General features: G+C 46.2%; 2 protein-coding genes across 2 annotated transcripts in view; one reads left to right on the forward strand and one right to left on the reverse strand.

Annotated features, from left to right (window-relative positions):
- Window positions 1–3,181: 3,181 nt before the first annotated feature.
- On the reverse strand, window positions 3,182–3,385 carry LOC129665177 (60S ribosomal protein L38-like). Its single transcript, XM_055591736.1, has one exon. It carries the CDS (start codon window positions 3,383–3,385, stop codon window positions 3,182–3,184), a length of 204 nt encoding a protein of 67 aa, XP_055447711.1.
- A 3,111-nt stretch (window positions 3,386–6,496) lies between these two features.
- Trub1 (TruB pseudouridine synthase family member 1) overlaps window positions 6,497–18,801 on the forward strand; it is a 39,656-nt gene continuing 27,351 nt past the window's right edge. The window contains 4 exon segments of the mRNA XM_055591760.1: window positions 6,497–6,572; window positions 6,575–6,694; window positions 6,697–6,752; window positions 9,330–9,494. Of these exon segments, the coding sequence (XP_055447735.1) occupies window positions 6,497–6,572; window positions 6,575–6,694; window positions 6,697–6,752; window positions 9,330–9,494 (417 nt within the window).

Below are 18,801 nucleotides of genomic sequence, written 5' to 3' on the forward strand. Positions count from 1 at the left end.
GAAGTGGAGAGCATTATTAAACGCTTAAAGAAAACTGAAGTCACGGGAAGACATTTCCCTGGCTCATGAGAATGTAGATTAATCAATGGAGACAGTTTGTACGTTATCTTCACAATGTGAATATAGAGTGGCTTTAAACATTCCAAGTCCTCAGAGCCTACTTAAAAATAATACTCATAGCACTTTCTTCAAGTTCTTTATTAAAATGGCCCTGTAGGCAAACAGGAGTAGTCCAGATGTAAGTTATTTCATGCCCCGTCAACAAGCTACATAATACATTCATGCAAATGAGAAGACAAAAGAACAGTCACATAAAAGCCATTAAAAGTAAGAGCTGCTACCTGCCCGATTAGTCTAGCCTGTAGTGTTTGTAATCTGATACACATATGTGGTTTATGTTTTGAAATGTGTAGGGCTGGAGACGGCTCAGGGGTTAAGAGCACCTGCTGCTCTTCCAGAGGACCCAGGCTGTCCCTGAACCCGTGTCACGTATCTCACAGCCACCTAGAACTCCAGGTCCAGGAGTCGGGATGCCCTCTGACAGGTGGGCACACTGCTGAATGAACCAGCTCTTAGTGCCAACGAGCCGGCTGAGGCAGCAGCATGAATTCATTTCAAGGACAGGGACTGGGAAAGCTGTTAAGATGGCATTGCTGTAACTTAACAGAACAAACTGTCAAGAAAGCGGAGGTCAGACCCGGTGAGGTTTGGCAAACAGCAGAACACTTCTGTGCTTACAAGCATCTGCCCCCGCTAACCTGGACCCTGATCTCTTGGGTTCTAAAAAATCAAATACCTCAGCAGAGAGACTCACCACACTAGTCACAGGGGTAAGCTCACTGGCATTCAAATGGTTTGTTGTTGTTGTTTGTTTTTCCTTTTTTTTTTTTAAAGATTTATTTATTTATTATGTATACAATACTCTATCTACATGTACACCTGCATGCCAGAAGATGGCATCAGATCTCATTATAGAGGTTGTGAACCACCATGTGGTTGCTGGGAATTGAACTCAGGACCTTTGGAAAAGAAGCCAGTGTTCTTAACCTTTGAGCCATCTCTCCAGTCCTGTTGTTTGTTTTTTTTCAAGACAGAGTTTCTCTGTGTAATAGCCCAGGCTGTTTTGGACGCCCTTTATCCATCAGTTTGTCCTCAGATACCCAGAGATACATCTGCCTCTGCCTTCCAAGTACTGGGATTAAAGGCATACACCACCACACCCAGCTGACATTCAAATGTTTTGGCTTGTTTCACTTGGCTCCCCAGATTCTTTTGTGGGGATCACACTGCCTTATCCAGCTGAGAAGACAGGACAGGAAGCCTTGGAGACAGGGAAAGAATACAGAAGATTACTTAGCCTCAGCCATATATTCTCACAGGCATAATTCTGTTATTGCTTCGAAGATTAGAGCCAGACCTAGTAGTTCACAAATGTAACCATGGCACTCAGGGGCTGAGGCAGGAAGATTGCTTTGAGTTCAAGGCCAGCTTGGGGTATATAGCACAATTATGTTTTAAAAGCCGAGAAAAAAAGAGAGGGAGGAAGGTAAGGAGGGAAGAAGAGAAGCCAGAGGGAAGGAAGGGAAGAGGGAGGGAGGAGATGGGGAGAAAACGAAGGTGTGGGAAGAAGAAAGGGAGAGAGAAAGAGAAGACATGTTGGCATCAGCTAATCTGGTAACCCCTTTATAGTCATACAAACCGCCCACGAGAGGCTCATTCTTGCCTGAAATTCCGTTATTTTATTGCATAGTTGATTCTAATCTATGCTTCCTATGGCCTGCCCATGGGAATTGTTTTTTACTTTTCATATTCCAGGACCCTGGAGCCATCTTTGTGCTCCATCTGAACAGAGCCTGGCTGTCTTATCCGTGTGGGGACTGGAACTTTATGGCCTTCAGACTCAGCAAGCTTGGGTCCTGTCAAGTGTCGTCTGTCTGTCGTTGGGCTTTCAACAGCTGCTTAGTGCCTTGGACATTAGTTTGCTCATCTTTGCTTGGTGACATCACAGTTTGTCCTCGTTGACACTATTTCTCAGGGGTTTGCTGAGTTTTCGTGCTAATCACTCTGTGTGTAACCCATGGTGAGTGCACAGAATTTATCTTTCGTCTTCAAGCGTATTTCTTCTCTTTTCTCACCTTCCTGTCACTACAACAACATGCACAGAACATCTTCTCCCTTCTTGTCCAGATCGGCCATACTCAGAATCTGCACCATGACAGGCCCCAGGTGCTGCCTGTTACACCTAAAAGATCTCTTTTCGGTGGTGATAGTCAGTTAAACGTCCTCTTTTCTCACACTGTTCTGGCTACCTCTTCTGACAGTGCCCCCACTCACCATCTTGTTCTTGAGAATATCATGACAAAGCTCCACATGGCTTCCCTAAGCATGACTACACCCTGGCTCCTGGTTTCTTTCACACTCCAGTCCCACAAACCTCTCACAGAGGAAGCTGTCAGCACAGCATGGAGTATTTAGGACAGATCTGCACACAGAAATGCTGCCTTTGGTTTATAGCTGGCAGAAACTCCGTGTTTGCTGAATTCCAAAGCAGAAATAGAGTCTGTTTCCTTACTGCTAAATCCCCACTGCCTTACCAGCAGAGTCTTGAGAGGAATGTTTATTGAATTATTAACCTCATTCTGGATTTTATAATCACCACTTGTTTAATATGCAATTATCTTTCTAAGAACTTTGAAAATATTACTGAATCGATCTTCGATTTTTTTTGGAACATTAAAAATATTATCCGAATTATGTTATTGTAGTTTGTTGTGGTGTTTTGAGAGTCTCACAGGAAATCCAGGCTGGCTTTGAGCTTGTGATTCTTCTGCTTCTGCCTCCGGAGTGCAGATCAACCTCTGAGATATTCCAAGGCTCATGATAAGAATACAACGGTATGTCTCAGGCTTCAGGCCACTCCAGCATTGCTTTGACCTCTGGAGTCTAGAGACTGAGGATCTAAATTCAGTCATGTAGAAGATTATCATCTATTGACTGATTGCCAATAAAAACCCCTGACCTAGAGGCTCAGATGAGTTCCCCTGAGTGACAATGCTTCTATTTTAGTGTTAGGAGAGTTAGAGTCAGTATTTGCAAACAAAGATTTTAAGAGTTTTCCAACCCCCCCTCCCCTTTCTTGGGCCTGTCTAGGGTTTTTAGTAGTCAAATGCGGAGAACTAGTTCATTTCAGCTCCTTCACTGCCAAACCAGGGGGGTAGAACTGCTTCCACCTCTTTGCCTTCTCCTTGTCTGTGCTGACCAGGCTGTAAAGGAGCCCGCTGCATCGAACCTTGACCTTCACATTATCCTTGTTCTTCTTGGTCTTGACTTCCTTCTGCCAGGCTGTGAGCAGAAAGTCCTTGAATTCCTCAATTTTCCTAGGCATGGCGAGAGCACAGAGACAGCACCCAAAACACTCACAGCAGCAAGAGCATTCCTGCCCTTTCTAATTCCTCGATGGAATCGTAACCACACAGGACAGATACAGCTAGCTCTTCTCTGAATTTATAAAAATGGTGATTTTCTCATGCCTGTGATTCAGATTTGAGCATCTTCAGCTTCGCTTTCTAGTCGTCAGGAACATCTTTCTCATCTTAGTTTGGAGACTCAGATTAAAGTCCTCAAAGCGGCCGCCATGGCCTGCTATCTGAGGTCCCAGAGAATACATTGTAGAAGCTTCTCCAGTCCTGGGTGTCTCTGTCAGGGACCAGACAGAGCCCTAGGAGCCAGGGAGGACTCAGGGATGTATTTGGACCTGGTTGATATTTTGAATCTTACTCATAAATAACCTTTGGTGGCATAAGAATAACTGAGGGCAAAAAGCAATTTATTTAGAATGTTAGACTTTAATTTGTACTAGCATTATTTTGAGACAAGGTATATCAGTTACTTTTCTGTTGCTGTGACAAAGCACACAATCAAGGCAACTTATAGAAGGAACAGTATATGAGCTTATGGTTACAGACAGATAAGAGTCTGTTGGGATGTGGAAGCAGGTAGCTAGCAGCAGCTGGATTGGGATGCCTGGGTTCATATCTTGAGCCACAAGCAGGAAGCAAAGTGAAATCTGGGAATGATGCAAGGCTTTTAACTTCAAAGCTAGTTCCTCCAGCAAGGCCACACTTTCCAAACTACCCAAACAGCCACCAGCTGGAGCCCAAGTGTTCAAACATCTGATCCTGAGGGGACAGCTCATTTAAGCCACTACACAGTGCTTCACTGTCTATTCCTGACTGGCTTGGAACTTGCCCTGTTGACCAGGCTGGCCTGTAACCCACAGAGGACTGACTTCCTTTGCCTCTAGAGTGCTGGGATTAAAGGTGTATTACCACATCCAAGCACAAAGAAACTTTGTAAATGGCAGTAGGTAGCTTTATTCATTTTTCTAATCTCTACACATATAAAAAAGAGATAAAGGCATTTGAATCCAAGTATGGCAAACCACATTTATAATGTGTCTATTCTTATACAGGTTAAAACTCCGCACTCTCATGGAAATTGGCACTAACCTCCATTTTGAGTGGTTTCTATAGAAGGTGTCATTCATTTCTTCAACACGTTTGTCGAGTATTGTATCTGCTGCTATCCCAGGCTCTGGAGACTGTGCCTCAAGAATTCAATACAGAATTGTTGTACTCATGAAGCTTATATTCAAATAAAGGAAGCCAGATATTAAACACATTTAGTAAAGTATGTGGTATGTCAGATGATGTGTGCCATGGAAAAAAAAATTAGCAGGAACATGAGCTGCTATGAAAAAAATTAAAACAAGAGCTAGAGGCAAAAAAATGTCAAGAGAGAGCGAGAGAGAGCAAATGAAGTGCTATGTTCTGCAAGCCGTTGGGGGCGCTTCATCCAGGAGATTCTGGAGACTGGATAAAACAGGCAACCAGACCAACAAGGTGGAGTGAAGTTTATTAAAAGCAGACAATCTTAGTCAGTGCTCTGTTACTGTGAAGAGACACCATGACCACAGAAACTCTTGTAGGGAAAACATTTAATTGAGGCTGGCTTACATTCAGAGGTTTAGTCATTTTGGGGGGAAGTACAGCCCCATGCAGGCGGACATGGTGCTGGAGAAAGGTGAGAATTATGCAACCAGATCAGCAGGCAGGAAAGAGGAGAGAGGAGAGAAAAGAGAGGAAAAGAGGAAATAGGAGAGAGGAGAAAGAGGAGAGGGGAGAGGGATGACGGCAGAAGGGAGAGAGGAGAGAGAAAGAAGAAAGGAGAGAGGAGGGAGGAGAGAGACAGAGACAGCACTGGAAGGGAGAGGGAGAGAGAGAGAGAGAGAGAGAGAGAGAGAGAGAGAGAGAGAAAACTAGGCCTGGCTTGAGCATTTGAAATTCAAAGCCCATCCCCCAGTGACATACTTCCTCCAACAAGGCTACACCTACTCTAACAAGGCCACACCTCCTAATCCCTGTCAAGTAGCACCACCCCCTTGATGACCAAGAGCCTGTGGGGCTGTTCCTACCCAAACCATCACACAGTTCAAGAACTAAGAATGTAGAGCCCAATAGAAAAGACAGGTATGGTGGGTGGGGTGGAAAAGAGAGGGGAGGAGAAAAGGGGAGAAAGGAATCTGAGATATAACAATAAATGAATGAGCAGTGAGGTGAGGGTTTGTCCAATGTGTAAGATGTTGGTTACTTCAGGAAATTGTGCTGTAATGCCAAGAATACTGTATTTGTAATAACTGCTTTGACCTACATTTGTTGAGTGATTGGTAGAAATGTAAGTGGACTCCCCTGACTGGGATCATTAGGAAAAATGAAATCATGGAGCGCATTATGAGAAAGAATAGCTCTAAGGAAATGTGAAAAAACAGTGAAGACAAATCTGGCTATCCCATAATTTCCACACTGCCACTGAATGTATCTGGAGAAGAAGTAAAGTGATTCTTTTGAGTTATCAAAATAAGCCCACATGATTTGCTCCTGGATTGGTGTATTCATTCCCAGATGTTTATTTAAACCCCCACTAACCTGTGAGCCATCTGTGGGCTGGGCGAGGTCCGCAGGTTCCTTGTACAGGTTGAGGCATATTCAGATATTTGTATTTGAAATGGATCAGACGAGACAGTGATCGCATCAGAAGAGTGAGTCCTCAGAAGCCACAGAAAAAGTATTTCAAATTCCATATATACATGTACACACACACACACACACACACACACACACACACACACACACACACACGTAAAGGTAGGTTTTTTTTGGGGGGGGGTCTTTTACTTGTAGATGGGTGACCATGGGACAGGAAGTAACTTCTTCACTTAAAATACACAAATTTGTTATTTGTGTTGGCTAGTTTAAGTCGGCAACTCCAACGGGGAAACTAAGAGCATTCCATTAGAACCCTGAGATGCCTTAGGCAGCCGTGGGCCTCTACTGCGGTTATGGACTACAATTCCCAGAAGGCCTCGCGGCACAAACTTCTGAGGTGGGGGGGGGGTGCTCTGTCATCCGTGTGCGCCTCCGGGTACAGGCCGTAAAGTATGGCAGCTGCTGCGACAGAGGGGCTTTAGTCTGTGGTTGTGGACACAGCACCAGACACTGCAGGAACGGTGAGGGCTGTGTATCCGCGGCGGCGGCAGCCAGAATCAGACCGCAAGTCCGGGTCTCCCACGCCGCGCCGGCTGCTCAGGTGCTGTCGCTCAGCGGCGTGCTCGCCGTGCACAGGCCCGAAGGGCCCACCCAGCCGAGCTGCTCACCCGGCTGAAGGAGACGCTGCTGGCAGGTACTGCAGCCGGGGTAGGGACCAGGCGGAGGCGTGCTCCGCAGCCGGGCAAGCGGCAAGGCAGGCTCCCGGAGATTTGTGTCTTCTCTCAGTGTTTATTTTCTGACTGACTCAGTTTGCGAGCTCATGGCTCAAGAGACAAAGAAGTGACCACTGAACTAACTCTGGACGGAAACCCAGCGCCTCTTGGGTTTGTTACCCAAGCACAGGCGCTTTCAACAGTGGCCATTTGAGCTTTTTACAGGAAGCATATATGTGTAGACCTGGGCTCAGCTGGCATACGCTAGTCTCACCTTGATGCTTGCAGCCCAATTTTCTGTAGTTTGATCACTCCCAGGGTGCTTGTTTGGCTCTGGTGGATGAATTCCATCAGAGGAAACCCTGGCTTTGTACCCCAAGTTGGAAACTTAAAGATATACGTGAAAAGCACATAGACCGAGTTAGCTGGGACTTAGCAGACATCATTTTCACTTTTTAGTGGGCATGATAGTTGATCTTCTACACAAATACAGGTTCTCGCTCCCCACTGTGCAGACTAAGGTTCGAAGAGCTGGGTATATTTTGGAACTTGCTCTCCATTGCTCCAGATACTGCTGTAATTTTTGGAGCACATTCTGAGGAACAGTAAAATAGAATTTGGTCATTTTTTCTAAGCATTCTTCCTGTTGATTCATTTGCACTGGAAAAATTGTAGAAAACCATAGTTCATCAACACAGATCATTTAAAACAGTAGCATTAAAACAAAACAAAAACCCTTAGTTTTGTTTTGCGTGTGTGTGTGTGTGTGTGTGTGTGTGTGTAGACCAGAGGTGATGTTGATCATCTTCAGAGATGGCTTTCCATCTTGTATGTTGAGCCAGAGTGCCCCACTTGAATCCAGAGCCTGCCAGTTAGGCAAGTTTGGCTACTGAGCTTCAAGTGGCTGGCTCCCAGCATAGGGTGCTGGGCAGGCTTCACTGCCACCCTGTGTTTATGACAGAGGGCCAGACTGGTCTTCAGAACTGCATGGCAAGCCCTTTACCCTGCGAAAACCCCCACAGGGCCTTTACTGGATTCTCAGTTTAAGCTGTGCCTGCAGTGGCCTGTAGAGACGTGAACAGTGACTGTCTCTCCCCTAACCAGACTTACAGTCCTGTGCTTTCTGCAGGAGATAGTTGTTGTTGTTTTTAAGTCAGTTGTTCTTGATTCTCCAGAGTTTGGGCCTAGCTTGTCTGGGCAACAGTATGGAAACCTCTTACCTTGTTTAGTGTCTCCTGGAAGACTTAATCTATTTTTGTTTGTTTTGAGATAGGCTTGGCCTCACTGTGTTGTCAAGGGTAGCTTGGAACTCACAGTGATCCTCCTGCCTTAGCTCCTGGATGTGAGGCTTTCAAGTGTACATCTCCATACCTGATTTAAATTTGGTTTTTAGACAGGAGCCAGACTATTCTGATAGAGATTTGCTAAATGTAACAGGTAAAATACAATTTAAACCTTTATTGATAAATAGGTACATTGTTTCTCACGCTAAATGCTGCCCATTTGTTAAGTGGGATGGTTACCTTTGATTGTTGGCTCAAAAAATGTAGAATTCCCTGGAAAGGGATTTTCAGTAAGGGGTAGGGATGGTCTGTAGTGAGTTGGTCTGTGGTCTGTGAGGGATTGCTTTATTAAAGTTCATTGGTACAGGCAGACACATCCTGCTGTGGGTGGTACCTTCCTTCAGACAGCACATCGTGAACTGTGTCCCTGACCGGGCGATCAGCTGTCTCCAGCTCTGCAGTGATAGACAGCAAGCTGGAATGGCAAGCTAAAATAAACTCTCCTCAAGTACCTTTGCCAAGGTGTTTCACTGCACGTTCGTGTGGCCAGAGCAGGAGCTTTCTGTGTGCGCTCCAGCCCATCAGGAGATCTCATTAGGGGAAGCACTGTGCTGTCATTGGGAGTTTTGTGTTTCCCTTATGGCTGTGTTGCTTTCATTTGGCCTGCTTTGTTAGTAAAGTGAGTTTTTGACTAACGAACATGGCTTTTAGAGAAGCTTTTCACAGGATTAGAGCTCAGAAGTTTCTTGGGAACTTCATGAAGACTGATTTCATGTCTCCAAGGGTGTGCATCACCAGGCTGGTTTCTAGAAAGCAGCCACTGAGGAGTCACAGCCCTCCCTCAGAGCATGTGACTGCACAGTCTTCATTCATATTATCGGAACCGCCTTTCCCCAGTCCTCACCTGGTCAGAAAGCACATTCTGTCCATCCAGGTGTGACACACACTGATTACTCACAGTCAGCAGCCATAGGAAACATTCCTGCCTTCCTTACAGGGACCCTGCTACTGGACAGTCCCTTCTTGGCAGTGACTGAACCTTTCAAGGCCTAAAGCCTGCTAAGATTTTCTAGTGGGAGAGGACCTTATGCGTCATCCATAAACGCTCATCTGAATATTTGGTTCAGAGAGGCAATGGTGCTGTGTGCTGTGTGTGCGTGTGCCCTGCCCCGTTCCTGGGCTTCGAGCAAGGAGCGCCGCAAACACAGTACAAGGAGAACCTGCCAAGGTGTGCGGAGAAACCGAGGGAGATGAGTGAGTGTGCCCTTGGCCCACATTTCCGACCTTAGAGGAGAGCGCTGTGTCTCACCCAGCATGCCCGTGAGGCGCTGTCCAGCGTCCCACTGTGTCCCAGCTTCAGCGTGTGCTCGCCTCCTCTGCTGTTCCGGACAAAGCGTTCCAGCCTCTGTGTGAAGGACCAGGGTGAAGAGAGCAGTTTTACCAAGAGTCGGGAGGTACAGAATTATAGACAACTGAGTCAAAATGAAAGACAAATGATGTGGCTGTGGCCACATCACCAGCAAAAAACACATTTTACAATGTGCAGCAGGCTCAGCATGACAGCGCGTGCTTGTGACAGTGAGTGTGAGGCCTGAATGAGTTCAGGCTGGCCAAGGATACATGGAGAGATGCTGTCTCAAAAAACAAAGCAACAGAAACTGTACAGCCAGGGCCAAGAAGAGTGCTGACCACTAAACACAAGGAACCGAGTTCAATCCCTCAGACTCACATAAAGAAAAACGGGGTCGTGACACAAATTTATAATCCAGGAGCGGAGGCATGGGGCGGGCATCTGCTTCATGAGTCCCAGGCCAGTGGGACAGCTTTTATCAGAGACTAATGTGGAAAGATGAATGACACCAGAGGTGACTCCTAGCCCCCCCACACACAGATCCTTCCGAAATTACAAAAGAACACTGTTTCAAAGTCCGGGAACTAAACGCTAGAACTCATTTTCTTCAGAAAAACAACTTTTACTTGTCTATTTACTTTTATGTGTTTGAATGCTCTGGCTGCAGGTGTGTCTGTGAACCACGTGCATGCAGCGCCCACGGAGGCCAGAGGAGGGCCTCAGAGCCCCAGGGACTAGAGTTATGGAGGGAAGTGGGCCACCAAGTGGATGCCAGGAACTGAACCCCAGGTCCTCTGGAAGAGCAGCCGATTTCTTACATGCGGAGCCATCTTTCCAGCCCCAAGAAGAACAAAAAAGTGAGTCAGTATTTAAGCTAACTCGGTGAATTCTGGTAATACCCCAGCAGTGAGAAAATGACGGAAAGCTGGCTTTGACACGCCAGCTGGCAGTTCTCCGTTAGCATCTCTAAGCGTCTTTGATCTCCTCTGCCCTTCCCTGGACCTCCAAGCAGAGCACATCAGGGCAGTTTCCCCTCCACCTGGGTCTCCAGCGCCGCTAAGGTCGGAAATGTGGGCCAAGGGCACACTCATTCATCTCCCTCGGTTTCTCCGCACACCTTGGCAGGTTCTCCTTGTACTGTGTTTGCGGCGCTCCTTGCTCGAAGCCCAGGAACGGGGCAGGGCACACGCACACAGACAGCACACAGCACCATTGCCTCTCTTGGGTGTGCGTGGGTCTTTGAGCAAAGGTTTGATTCTGAGTAGAACAGCTAACGCCCCAGGAATGAAGCTGCTGTGTCCAGCACCGCTCAGGCATGGCCAGCATCCCTGAACTTGGAATACAGGAACTTTTTCCACCTTTTCCTGGGTTGTGACTGGCTTGCTGTGCCTTGACTGTGTGACCTGTTTCCTTCTAGGAATCTGGAATTCCCGGCTGCCACACAGGCAAGGTGCCTGGGTGACTGTTTCCAAACCCCAAACAAAACTTGGATACTATGTTTCCTAAGGATTTTCCTGAGAGAAGCGTCATATATACATTGTTGCATTTCAGCACAATTGCTGAGAGAGCAAGCCACACCTCTCCCTAAGCGGGAGGTTGAGAGCCCTCCAGTGTCCTATTCCTGGTTCATCCTGACTGGGGCAGGAATTTTGTTTTTTCAAGAAGGGGTTGCTCTGTGTAGCCTTGGCTGTCTTGGACTAGACCAGGCTGGCCTCGAACTCACAGAACTCCGCCTGCCTCTGCCTCCTGAGTGCTGGGATTACAGGCGTGTGCCACTGTGCCCAGCCATGTCAGGAGATCTTCCTAAGTCACAAGTGTCCTCTAAATCATAAATCCTATCTATTTTGAGCCTTTGGACATGGGATAGCTGTGGGACTACTGACAAGACACAGTATACAGCTTTTGGGGGCTGCTGTGACTGATTTCATCTCAGACTTGTTCACTTTAATCCTGATAGCTCTTGAGGGGAAGCCTTGGTTTGTCACAGAGATTTATTGGATTAATTGTTTGTGAAAGAAAATTGGTAGTAATGATTGAGAGGAGAAAGATCATTTCTCCTTTTAAATTTCTGGTTTTAAAACTCCGGATCTTACCTTCAAGGACTGCTGTGGTGTATATCTGTAGGTTAGGGTGTGTTTTCAGGCTTTCTGAGGTTGCATCGGTAGGCACAGGAATGCGTGTGTCACCGTCAGCCCCATAGACTGGAGACAAACTTTCATTGCTCTTGTCCACAATACTTCACATGACTCACCTGCCTGCCTTTGCTTCCCGAGTGCTGGGGTTAAAGGCATGTACAACCATGCCTAGCCCCAGAAAAACTTTTTTAAAAGAAGAAAATAAAGACACTGATGAAAAATGGGGAAGCACAATGAGAAACTAGTAAAGGGATTTCCTTCTAGGCCATCTAAAGTCAGCCCATCCGGTGTGTGGAGGGGAGGGCTCGGGTGCACTTGTAGACTTGTTTTTCTGTGACTAGTACTGGTGATGTCCTGGGGCCGACGCTGGGGTGTGCCTGGGGCTGATGCTGGGGTGTTCCTGGGGCTGACGCTGGGGTGTGCCTGGGGCTAACACTGGGGTGTTCCTGGGGCTGACGCTGGGGTGTGCCTGGGGCTGATGCTGGGGTGTTCCTGGGGCTGACGCTGGGGTGTTCCTGGGGCTGATGCTGGGGTGTGCTTTGCTGTGGTTTATGTGCTGCTCTTTCCTTTGTATCAGGCTTCTGCTTCCTTCCCCTGCCTGGAGAGTCAAGGCTGGAGGCCAGTGTCTCTCTCATGGAGTCACCATGCTGCTGTTCTGTGCTTCTCAGCTGTCTGTTGTTCCCTTTGTTCCTTTGTGACTTTCCTATATTCTTTGTCCCTGTCTCTCTTTTGAGTTTCCATTCTTCCCTGCCCTGGCTCTGCTCTTGCTACTGTCACATGGGGCCGCTTTTAATCTGCCATCTTGCTTGGAAGTGCATTTTAGGAACTGTGTTCTTTGTAATGTGTGGCAGATTTCAGATCTAAAGCAGTGGTTCTCAGCCTTCCAAATGCTCGACCTTTTACATCAGTTTTTCATGTTTCAGTGACTCTCAGCATAAAACTGTTTTTGTTGTTACCTCGTGAATGTAATTTTGCTACTCTTAATGGAGTTGTTATGTAAATATCTGATGTACAGGAAATCTGATATGAAACTCATGTGAAAGGGACATTTGACCCCAAAGGGGTTGTAACACACAGGTTTTGAACCTCTACAGTAAGCTGACAATTTGAGAATAAAATAAGGATCCGCATTCTGTTTCATATAAAAATAGTTAAGAGAGCCTGCAGAATGAACTAATATGTTAGGAGGCAAGGGTGGTTCCCTGGAGTGAATCTCATCTTCATCTCTACATGCCCTGAGCATGCTGGGTTGTGTCACAGGGGCAACCCGGGTTAACGTTGCTGATCACTTTAATAAGATTACCCCGAGTTTCTAGATAAGCCCAGCGAGCATCCTTAAAAGCAGAAGAGGCTCAGATCTTTTAGTTTTGTCGGTCTACTTGTGGGGCTCCTGTCCCCTCCATGTCCCTCTATCCCACCCCTCTCTTCCTCCATAAGACTCCCTGCTCTCTGCCCAAATTTTGCCCTGAGCGTCAGCATCTGTTTCAAGCACCTGTTTGGATCCTTTCAGAGGACCCTCTAGAGTAAACTCCCATCCTGTCTCCTCTCATCCACTGCTTCTGGTGTCTGTCCTGTTTGCCCTTCTGAATGAGATGTCAGCATCCTCCAGGGGGTCCTGCAGAGACCGACGCACTAACTAAGGACCATGCATGGACAGGACCTAGACACCCTGCTCAGATGTGGCCAATTGGCAGCTCAGTCTCTATGTGGATCTCTGGGTGAGGGGAGCAGGGGCTGCCCCTATTATGAACTTGGTTGACTGCTCTCTGATCACTGGCCCCTGACGGTGCAGCCTTGCCAGGTGTGATGAGCCTGTGAGACAGCAGAGCTGTCAGGAGCAATGTTAAGAGACATTGTTGGTGACAGTGACTGGGCAACACCCCTAAGACATTGAGAGCTTGTGAGACAGCAGAGCTGTCAAGGAGAGATAAGAAGATATTCATAGTAATAGTAACTAAGGACGCTCTTAAGGCAGCTGATGTGTGCATGTGTGTGAAAGAATGATAAGTTAAAGCTATGCCCTGAAAAATGTATAAAAACTGGAGCCAGAGCCCACTCAGGTACGCCAGGCCAGACTCTTTGGTGAGTACTCGAGAGACCGCCACTAACCAGCCAATTCCCGAACTGCTGCTTGAAAAGCCCAGACCACCTCAACAAACCGGCCCTGGAAGGCGGCTCCCAAGCAACTGCAGCTTCCTTCGCATCTGAGGCCTGGCTGGAACAGAGAAGCTCCGAGGCCTGTCAAGTCATCAGAAGACTCGTCTGAGGTCTGGCTGGAACTGCAGAGGTCGGCTGGAACTTCGAAGTTCCGGGACCTAGAAGACACCTGACACCAGAAGCAAAAGTGTCCGAGCCCGTACCTGTGGCCAGGTTGTATTCCCCATCAGATATAGAATGTGCTATGCAATCCTTAGATATCTGTGTGATTTGTGTGATTAAAGCAGCATTCAAAAATCATTCTGGCGTTGGCTTTTATCAAAATACCATGCCGCCCTTTGTGGCATCTCGGTTAAAGTCCTCCGGCATAATTAAGCGCTCGTGACACCAGGCCGTGGAGGAAGAGGATCCAGGCAGTCCTGATGAGACTTAACAAGCTGTGGGCAGATGGCAATGGTGGAGAACTTCCCCTTTCTGTGGACTAGAGAAGGGGATGGGGGGAATAGAGTGGGAGGATGGGACTGGGGGAGTTCAGAGAGGGGGCTACAATCGGGATATATAATGAATAAATTGTGAAAAAAATTAAATGGAAGGAAGAAAGGATATAATAAATGACATGATTTTTTTAAAAGAATTATTTTTTATTAAAAATTAAAAAAATTTAAAAAGTGGAAGAGGCACAAGACAGTCGGCCATGTGGCAGCGGAAGCTGCAATAGAGCAGTCACTGTCTTTGAGAAGGAAGGGACCACAAGGCTGGGAGCAGCCTCCAGGAGCTGAAGAAGCAAGGCACTCCATTCCCTCAGGGAGCTTTGAGCTGAGCTTGTTTCCTCGATGGCAGAAGGAGTGCAGCCACGCCGGTCCCTAGAGTTCGTTTTAAACTGATGTCATCGGAGCCCATGGTGAGCTGCCTTCCATCTCTGACCTGGAACCACAGCCAGGGCAGCAGGGCTGCTGTGACCCCTGCCGACACTTTGTTACACAGTAGGAAACCAACCCACACCTTTACATCAGCCCCTAACGTGGAAACTAAGTTTCTCCTTCCCACTTTAAACAGGAATGCCTAACTGCAGGCTATAAAAGCACAGTGGAAATTTCACAAGTATCACAAACAAGGCTGATAATACATTACTTATGATTGTTATTTCCACCAATGATTGTTCTTAATACATTTGCCGTATTTCTCCTTAGCTCTCTGTTCATGCTTATTTGTTACTTTGCTTTTGTGTCTGTGAGTGACACCAGAGGAGGGTGTTGGATCCCTGGAGTTACAGTTGTGGTTGGTTATAATCTGCCCCTGGGTGCTGGGAACTGAACCCCAGTCCTGGGAGAGCAGCTCCTAGCCATAGAGCCATCTCCAGCCTCTGCCCAGGCCTATGTGAAGACTGAGTTCTGCTTCATGGTTCTGTCTCCTGTTTTTTTACGTAACAGAAATATTTCACATCAGTATATACAGTTGTGTGATCAGTTCTCCAGCTCGGGCTGCCGAGGCTGTTGCCAGAGTCCTGCTTATATGGCTGCTTTAGTAGAAGCGCCTTTTAAGTAGGACCTTTCATTCACTTTGAATTACTAAGATTCCCAGAACTGTAATGCACCCACTCAAGCTGCTAGAGAATTAGGGAGACCCCAGTCAGAGTTTCCAAGTGTAGGCAGCTGTGGAAAGGCAGCCCGTGCCCTTGCTGGAGGCCAGTGTACTAGGACCTGACAGAGGCTTTGAGATGTACAATTGTTTTCTTTTTTTAATTTAAAAGGATTTAAAATTATTAAAGACTAAATTTCAGTGAACATAGAAAATTTGGAAAATGAAATGGTAATTGTGAGAAAACCCCTTTTAATTTTTATGTTATTTCAGTTTATTTAAATTACATCCCAAGGGTGCCCCTCCCTCCTCTCCTCTCAGCCCCCCCATTTCCCTTCCCCCCTTCCTCTCTCCCCCAGAAAAGGGGAACATGTCCCTCCAACCCCGTATCAACTCTCCCCAGCACATCAAGTCACATCAGGCCTGAGCATATACAGTGTTTTTACCTCATGAGCAAGTGCTGCCATTTGGAGAATATTGATCTCTTCAGGGCCACTGAAGGTGAATGGCCTTCGATCTTAGTTCTCGAACTTTTAGGATTCTACTTAGAGATAAAGGGCCCATCCCAGCGTGGGTCCTGGGAATCAGAGGCATTTGGGATAGGCTTTATGAGTGAGTCGGGCTTGAGCTAGATTCTGAAGATTAAGCTTTGCATGCTAAGGAGCTGAGACTTAGGAACTGGGTTTGCTGTGAGCTTCACAGAGTGCATGCTGAGGGCTTCAGAAACAGTTCTGACACGGTCTGAGCTGCGGAAGGAAGGCTGCAGAGGAGAAGGGCAGTGGTCAGGCTGCTGGCGGTGGGGCTGAGGAGACCAGGCAGTTTGTTTGAACTTCAACCCCACCTTCTATTTCTTCAGCCATGAGGAGCTGGGCAACATTCGTAGTCCCTACGGGCCTCAATTTCTGCATGTCTGTGGTAGAGATACTAGCATAACTTACCAGGGTTAAATGGGGTAATGAAAAGACAGAGTGGAAATTGAATGGTAAGCTGCTGTCAGTGTTGATGATAATCTTTTCCAGTTTACCGGCCATTTTGCCTCACTTCCTCTGAATTCTGAACTGTGGAGTTACATTATGTTCCTATGGTAAATACTTAGATCCTTACAAAAAATCGTCTGCTTTTATATAAAGAAATTGTGAAACCCACTCTCCCATCCCTGGTGGACTGTGTGTAAGGACAAACAGAAGGAAGTGGCAGCCACCGTGCTGTGGTCCTGTCTGGCCGAGGCGGCTCTGGGGGCTCTCACTGCAGCTGCAGTTTTCTCTCTGCTGGACTGATTGGCCTGTTCCTCTTTTCTTGATTGTGTACTGCCTGCTGCTAATCATCTTTAATGGTTTGTTAGCTACCATGATGGCTTTCGCTTTGTTTAGTAATGAGTCCTGTCAGGATTTCGTCGGCACATGGACATGGCTAATTATACCATGTATTTTTTATGGTTCCCGTATAAAATCCCAGTGCATCCTTTGAGACTGCTTTGAATCTTCATCCTTTAATTGACTGGTTTGAGGCATTTGCTGTGTTTAATATTTGGGAACGGGAAGATACTCTTTTTTTCCCTTTCTTTATTTAGAATGTCTTAGTTGCCCAACGTCATCTAACTGGAGTCATAAGGCCCCAAACTATGTTCAATGTATATTCTTTACAGCTTTGCACCTCATAGGCCACTAAATTATGGACAAGATATGCAAATGTTTGACAAACTTTCCCAACAGATTGTGAAAATGTTTCTTTCTTTCATAGAGGTTGGGATTGGAAGACGAACAAAGATGCTGAGCAGGATGTGGTTGGGCCCAAGGTCAGCCTGTCAGAATGTGGTTGGGCCCAAGGTCAGCCTGTCAGAATGGTTTCCTTTCTACTTTGGTGTTCTCTCAGTGGTTGTCTGTCACAGAGGCGCCTGGTGGGTCCTGCTGTCCAGAAGGTTAGAGTCTGTGATGATGGAGCAGAGGCCTGGCGGAGGTGCTTAGAGCAGAGCCAAGAGCTCCCACCTCAGCACAGGCAGGAGGCCGGAAACACTTTGGGGTGGTGTGGGCCTTTGAAACCTCCAAGCTTCCTCCCAGTGACACACCTCCATCCAGGCCATGGCACCCAGTCGTCCCCAAACAGTGCCACCAGCTGAGGGCCGCATACTCAGACATGTGAGGCCACCCTCACGCAAACCACAGTGACCTACATGTTGACCTTCATTAACTTAAAAATGAAAGAATGAATGAGACCCAGGGGACGGGGAGATGGTCAAGGTCTCGAGCATTTGTTGTCCTTACAGAGGACCTAGGTTCAATTCCCAGCACATATATGATGGTCACAACAAGCCATAACTCCAGTTCTGGGGATCCAGCACCTTCTTTTGATGTTTGAGGGAAACAGGTACTCATGTGTGCTCATACATACATGCAGATGAACCATTCACATAAAAAGAAAAGAAAAGGAAAAAAACCCTCTAAGATTCCTTAACTGTAATAAGAAAACAAACAAACAAATTGCCAGACATGGTGATACAGGACTGTAATTCCAGGACTTCGCTGACAACGGAAGATGGCAAGTTCTAAGCCAACTTGAACTACCTGTCTCAAAAATAAATAAGATAAAATAAAATAAAGTAAAATAAGATAAGATAAGATAAAATAAGATAAAATAAAATAAAATAAAATAAATAAAATAAGATAAAGTAAATAAAATAAAATAAGATAAAATAAAATAAAATAAGATAAAATAAGATAAAAAAGATAAAAGTATAATTTGCATGGACAAGTATCTTTCCTGTTCATTACAATGCCTATGAACACAAGGCTATGAATCGAACAAGTAAACTAAAATTATTTTAAATTTAAATCTCAATTTCAATTTAAATTCTATATTTCGAATTTTAAATATATTTAAATTTATATTAAATATTTACTATATAAATCTATATTAAAATCTAAATTCTGTATTTACATTTCTTAATATATGATGTTTCTTAAATAAAAGGAAGTTACAGATTATAAATTCTACTGGAAGATTGTGTGTGTGTGTGTGTGTGTGTGTGTGTGTGTGTGTGTGTGTATACACACGCTAGCGCTGCCATGCCTGGCTCTTCACAGGTTCTGGGAATTTGGACAGTGTTTGCATGGTAAGCGCTTTTCCCACTGAGCTCTCATCTCCAGTCCTGAGAGGGTTTTTTTTAACCCTTGGGATTTTTATAAAAACAGGACCATTTTGTTAACTGTGTGCTTTTTAATTAAAACATGCTTTATTCAGTAATTGTAAGTGAAGGAGAGACACTGAGGTTCCTCTGAAGATGGCTCAGTAGTGCTTACTACACAGGCGTGAAGCTCTGAGTAGGTCCTCGGCACTCAACATAGATGCCAGGCGTGTGGCGTGTGCCCCAATGTTGAGGGGCGGAGACAGGCTGGCTACCCAGTGTAGGCAGGAGCTCAAGGCCTACAGACAGACCCCTACCTAAGAGAGCATGGAGGGGTATTCAGGGGAGATGCTCCACTGTCAGCCTGTGCATACACACACACACACACACACACACACACACACACACACACACACACA

Source organism: Psammomys obesus, unplaced genomic scaffold (genome assembly GCF_907164565.1).
Source record: "Psammomys obesus unplaced genomic scaffold, mPsaObe1.curated_primary_1811, whole genome shotgun sequence".
In the NCBI taxonomy this organism is placed as follows: domain Eukaryota; kingdom Metazoa; phylum Chordata; class Mammalia; order Rodentia; family Muridae; genus Psammomys; species Psammomys obesus.

Excerpts from the sequence above, each read along its gene's own strand:
- LOC129665177 (XM_055591736.1), bottom strand. The coding sequence starts at position 3,385 with ATGCCTAGGAAAATTGAGGAATTCAAGGACTTTCTGCTCACAGCCTGG.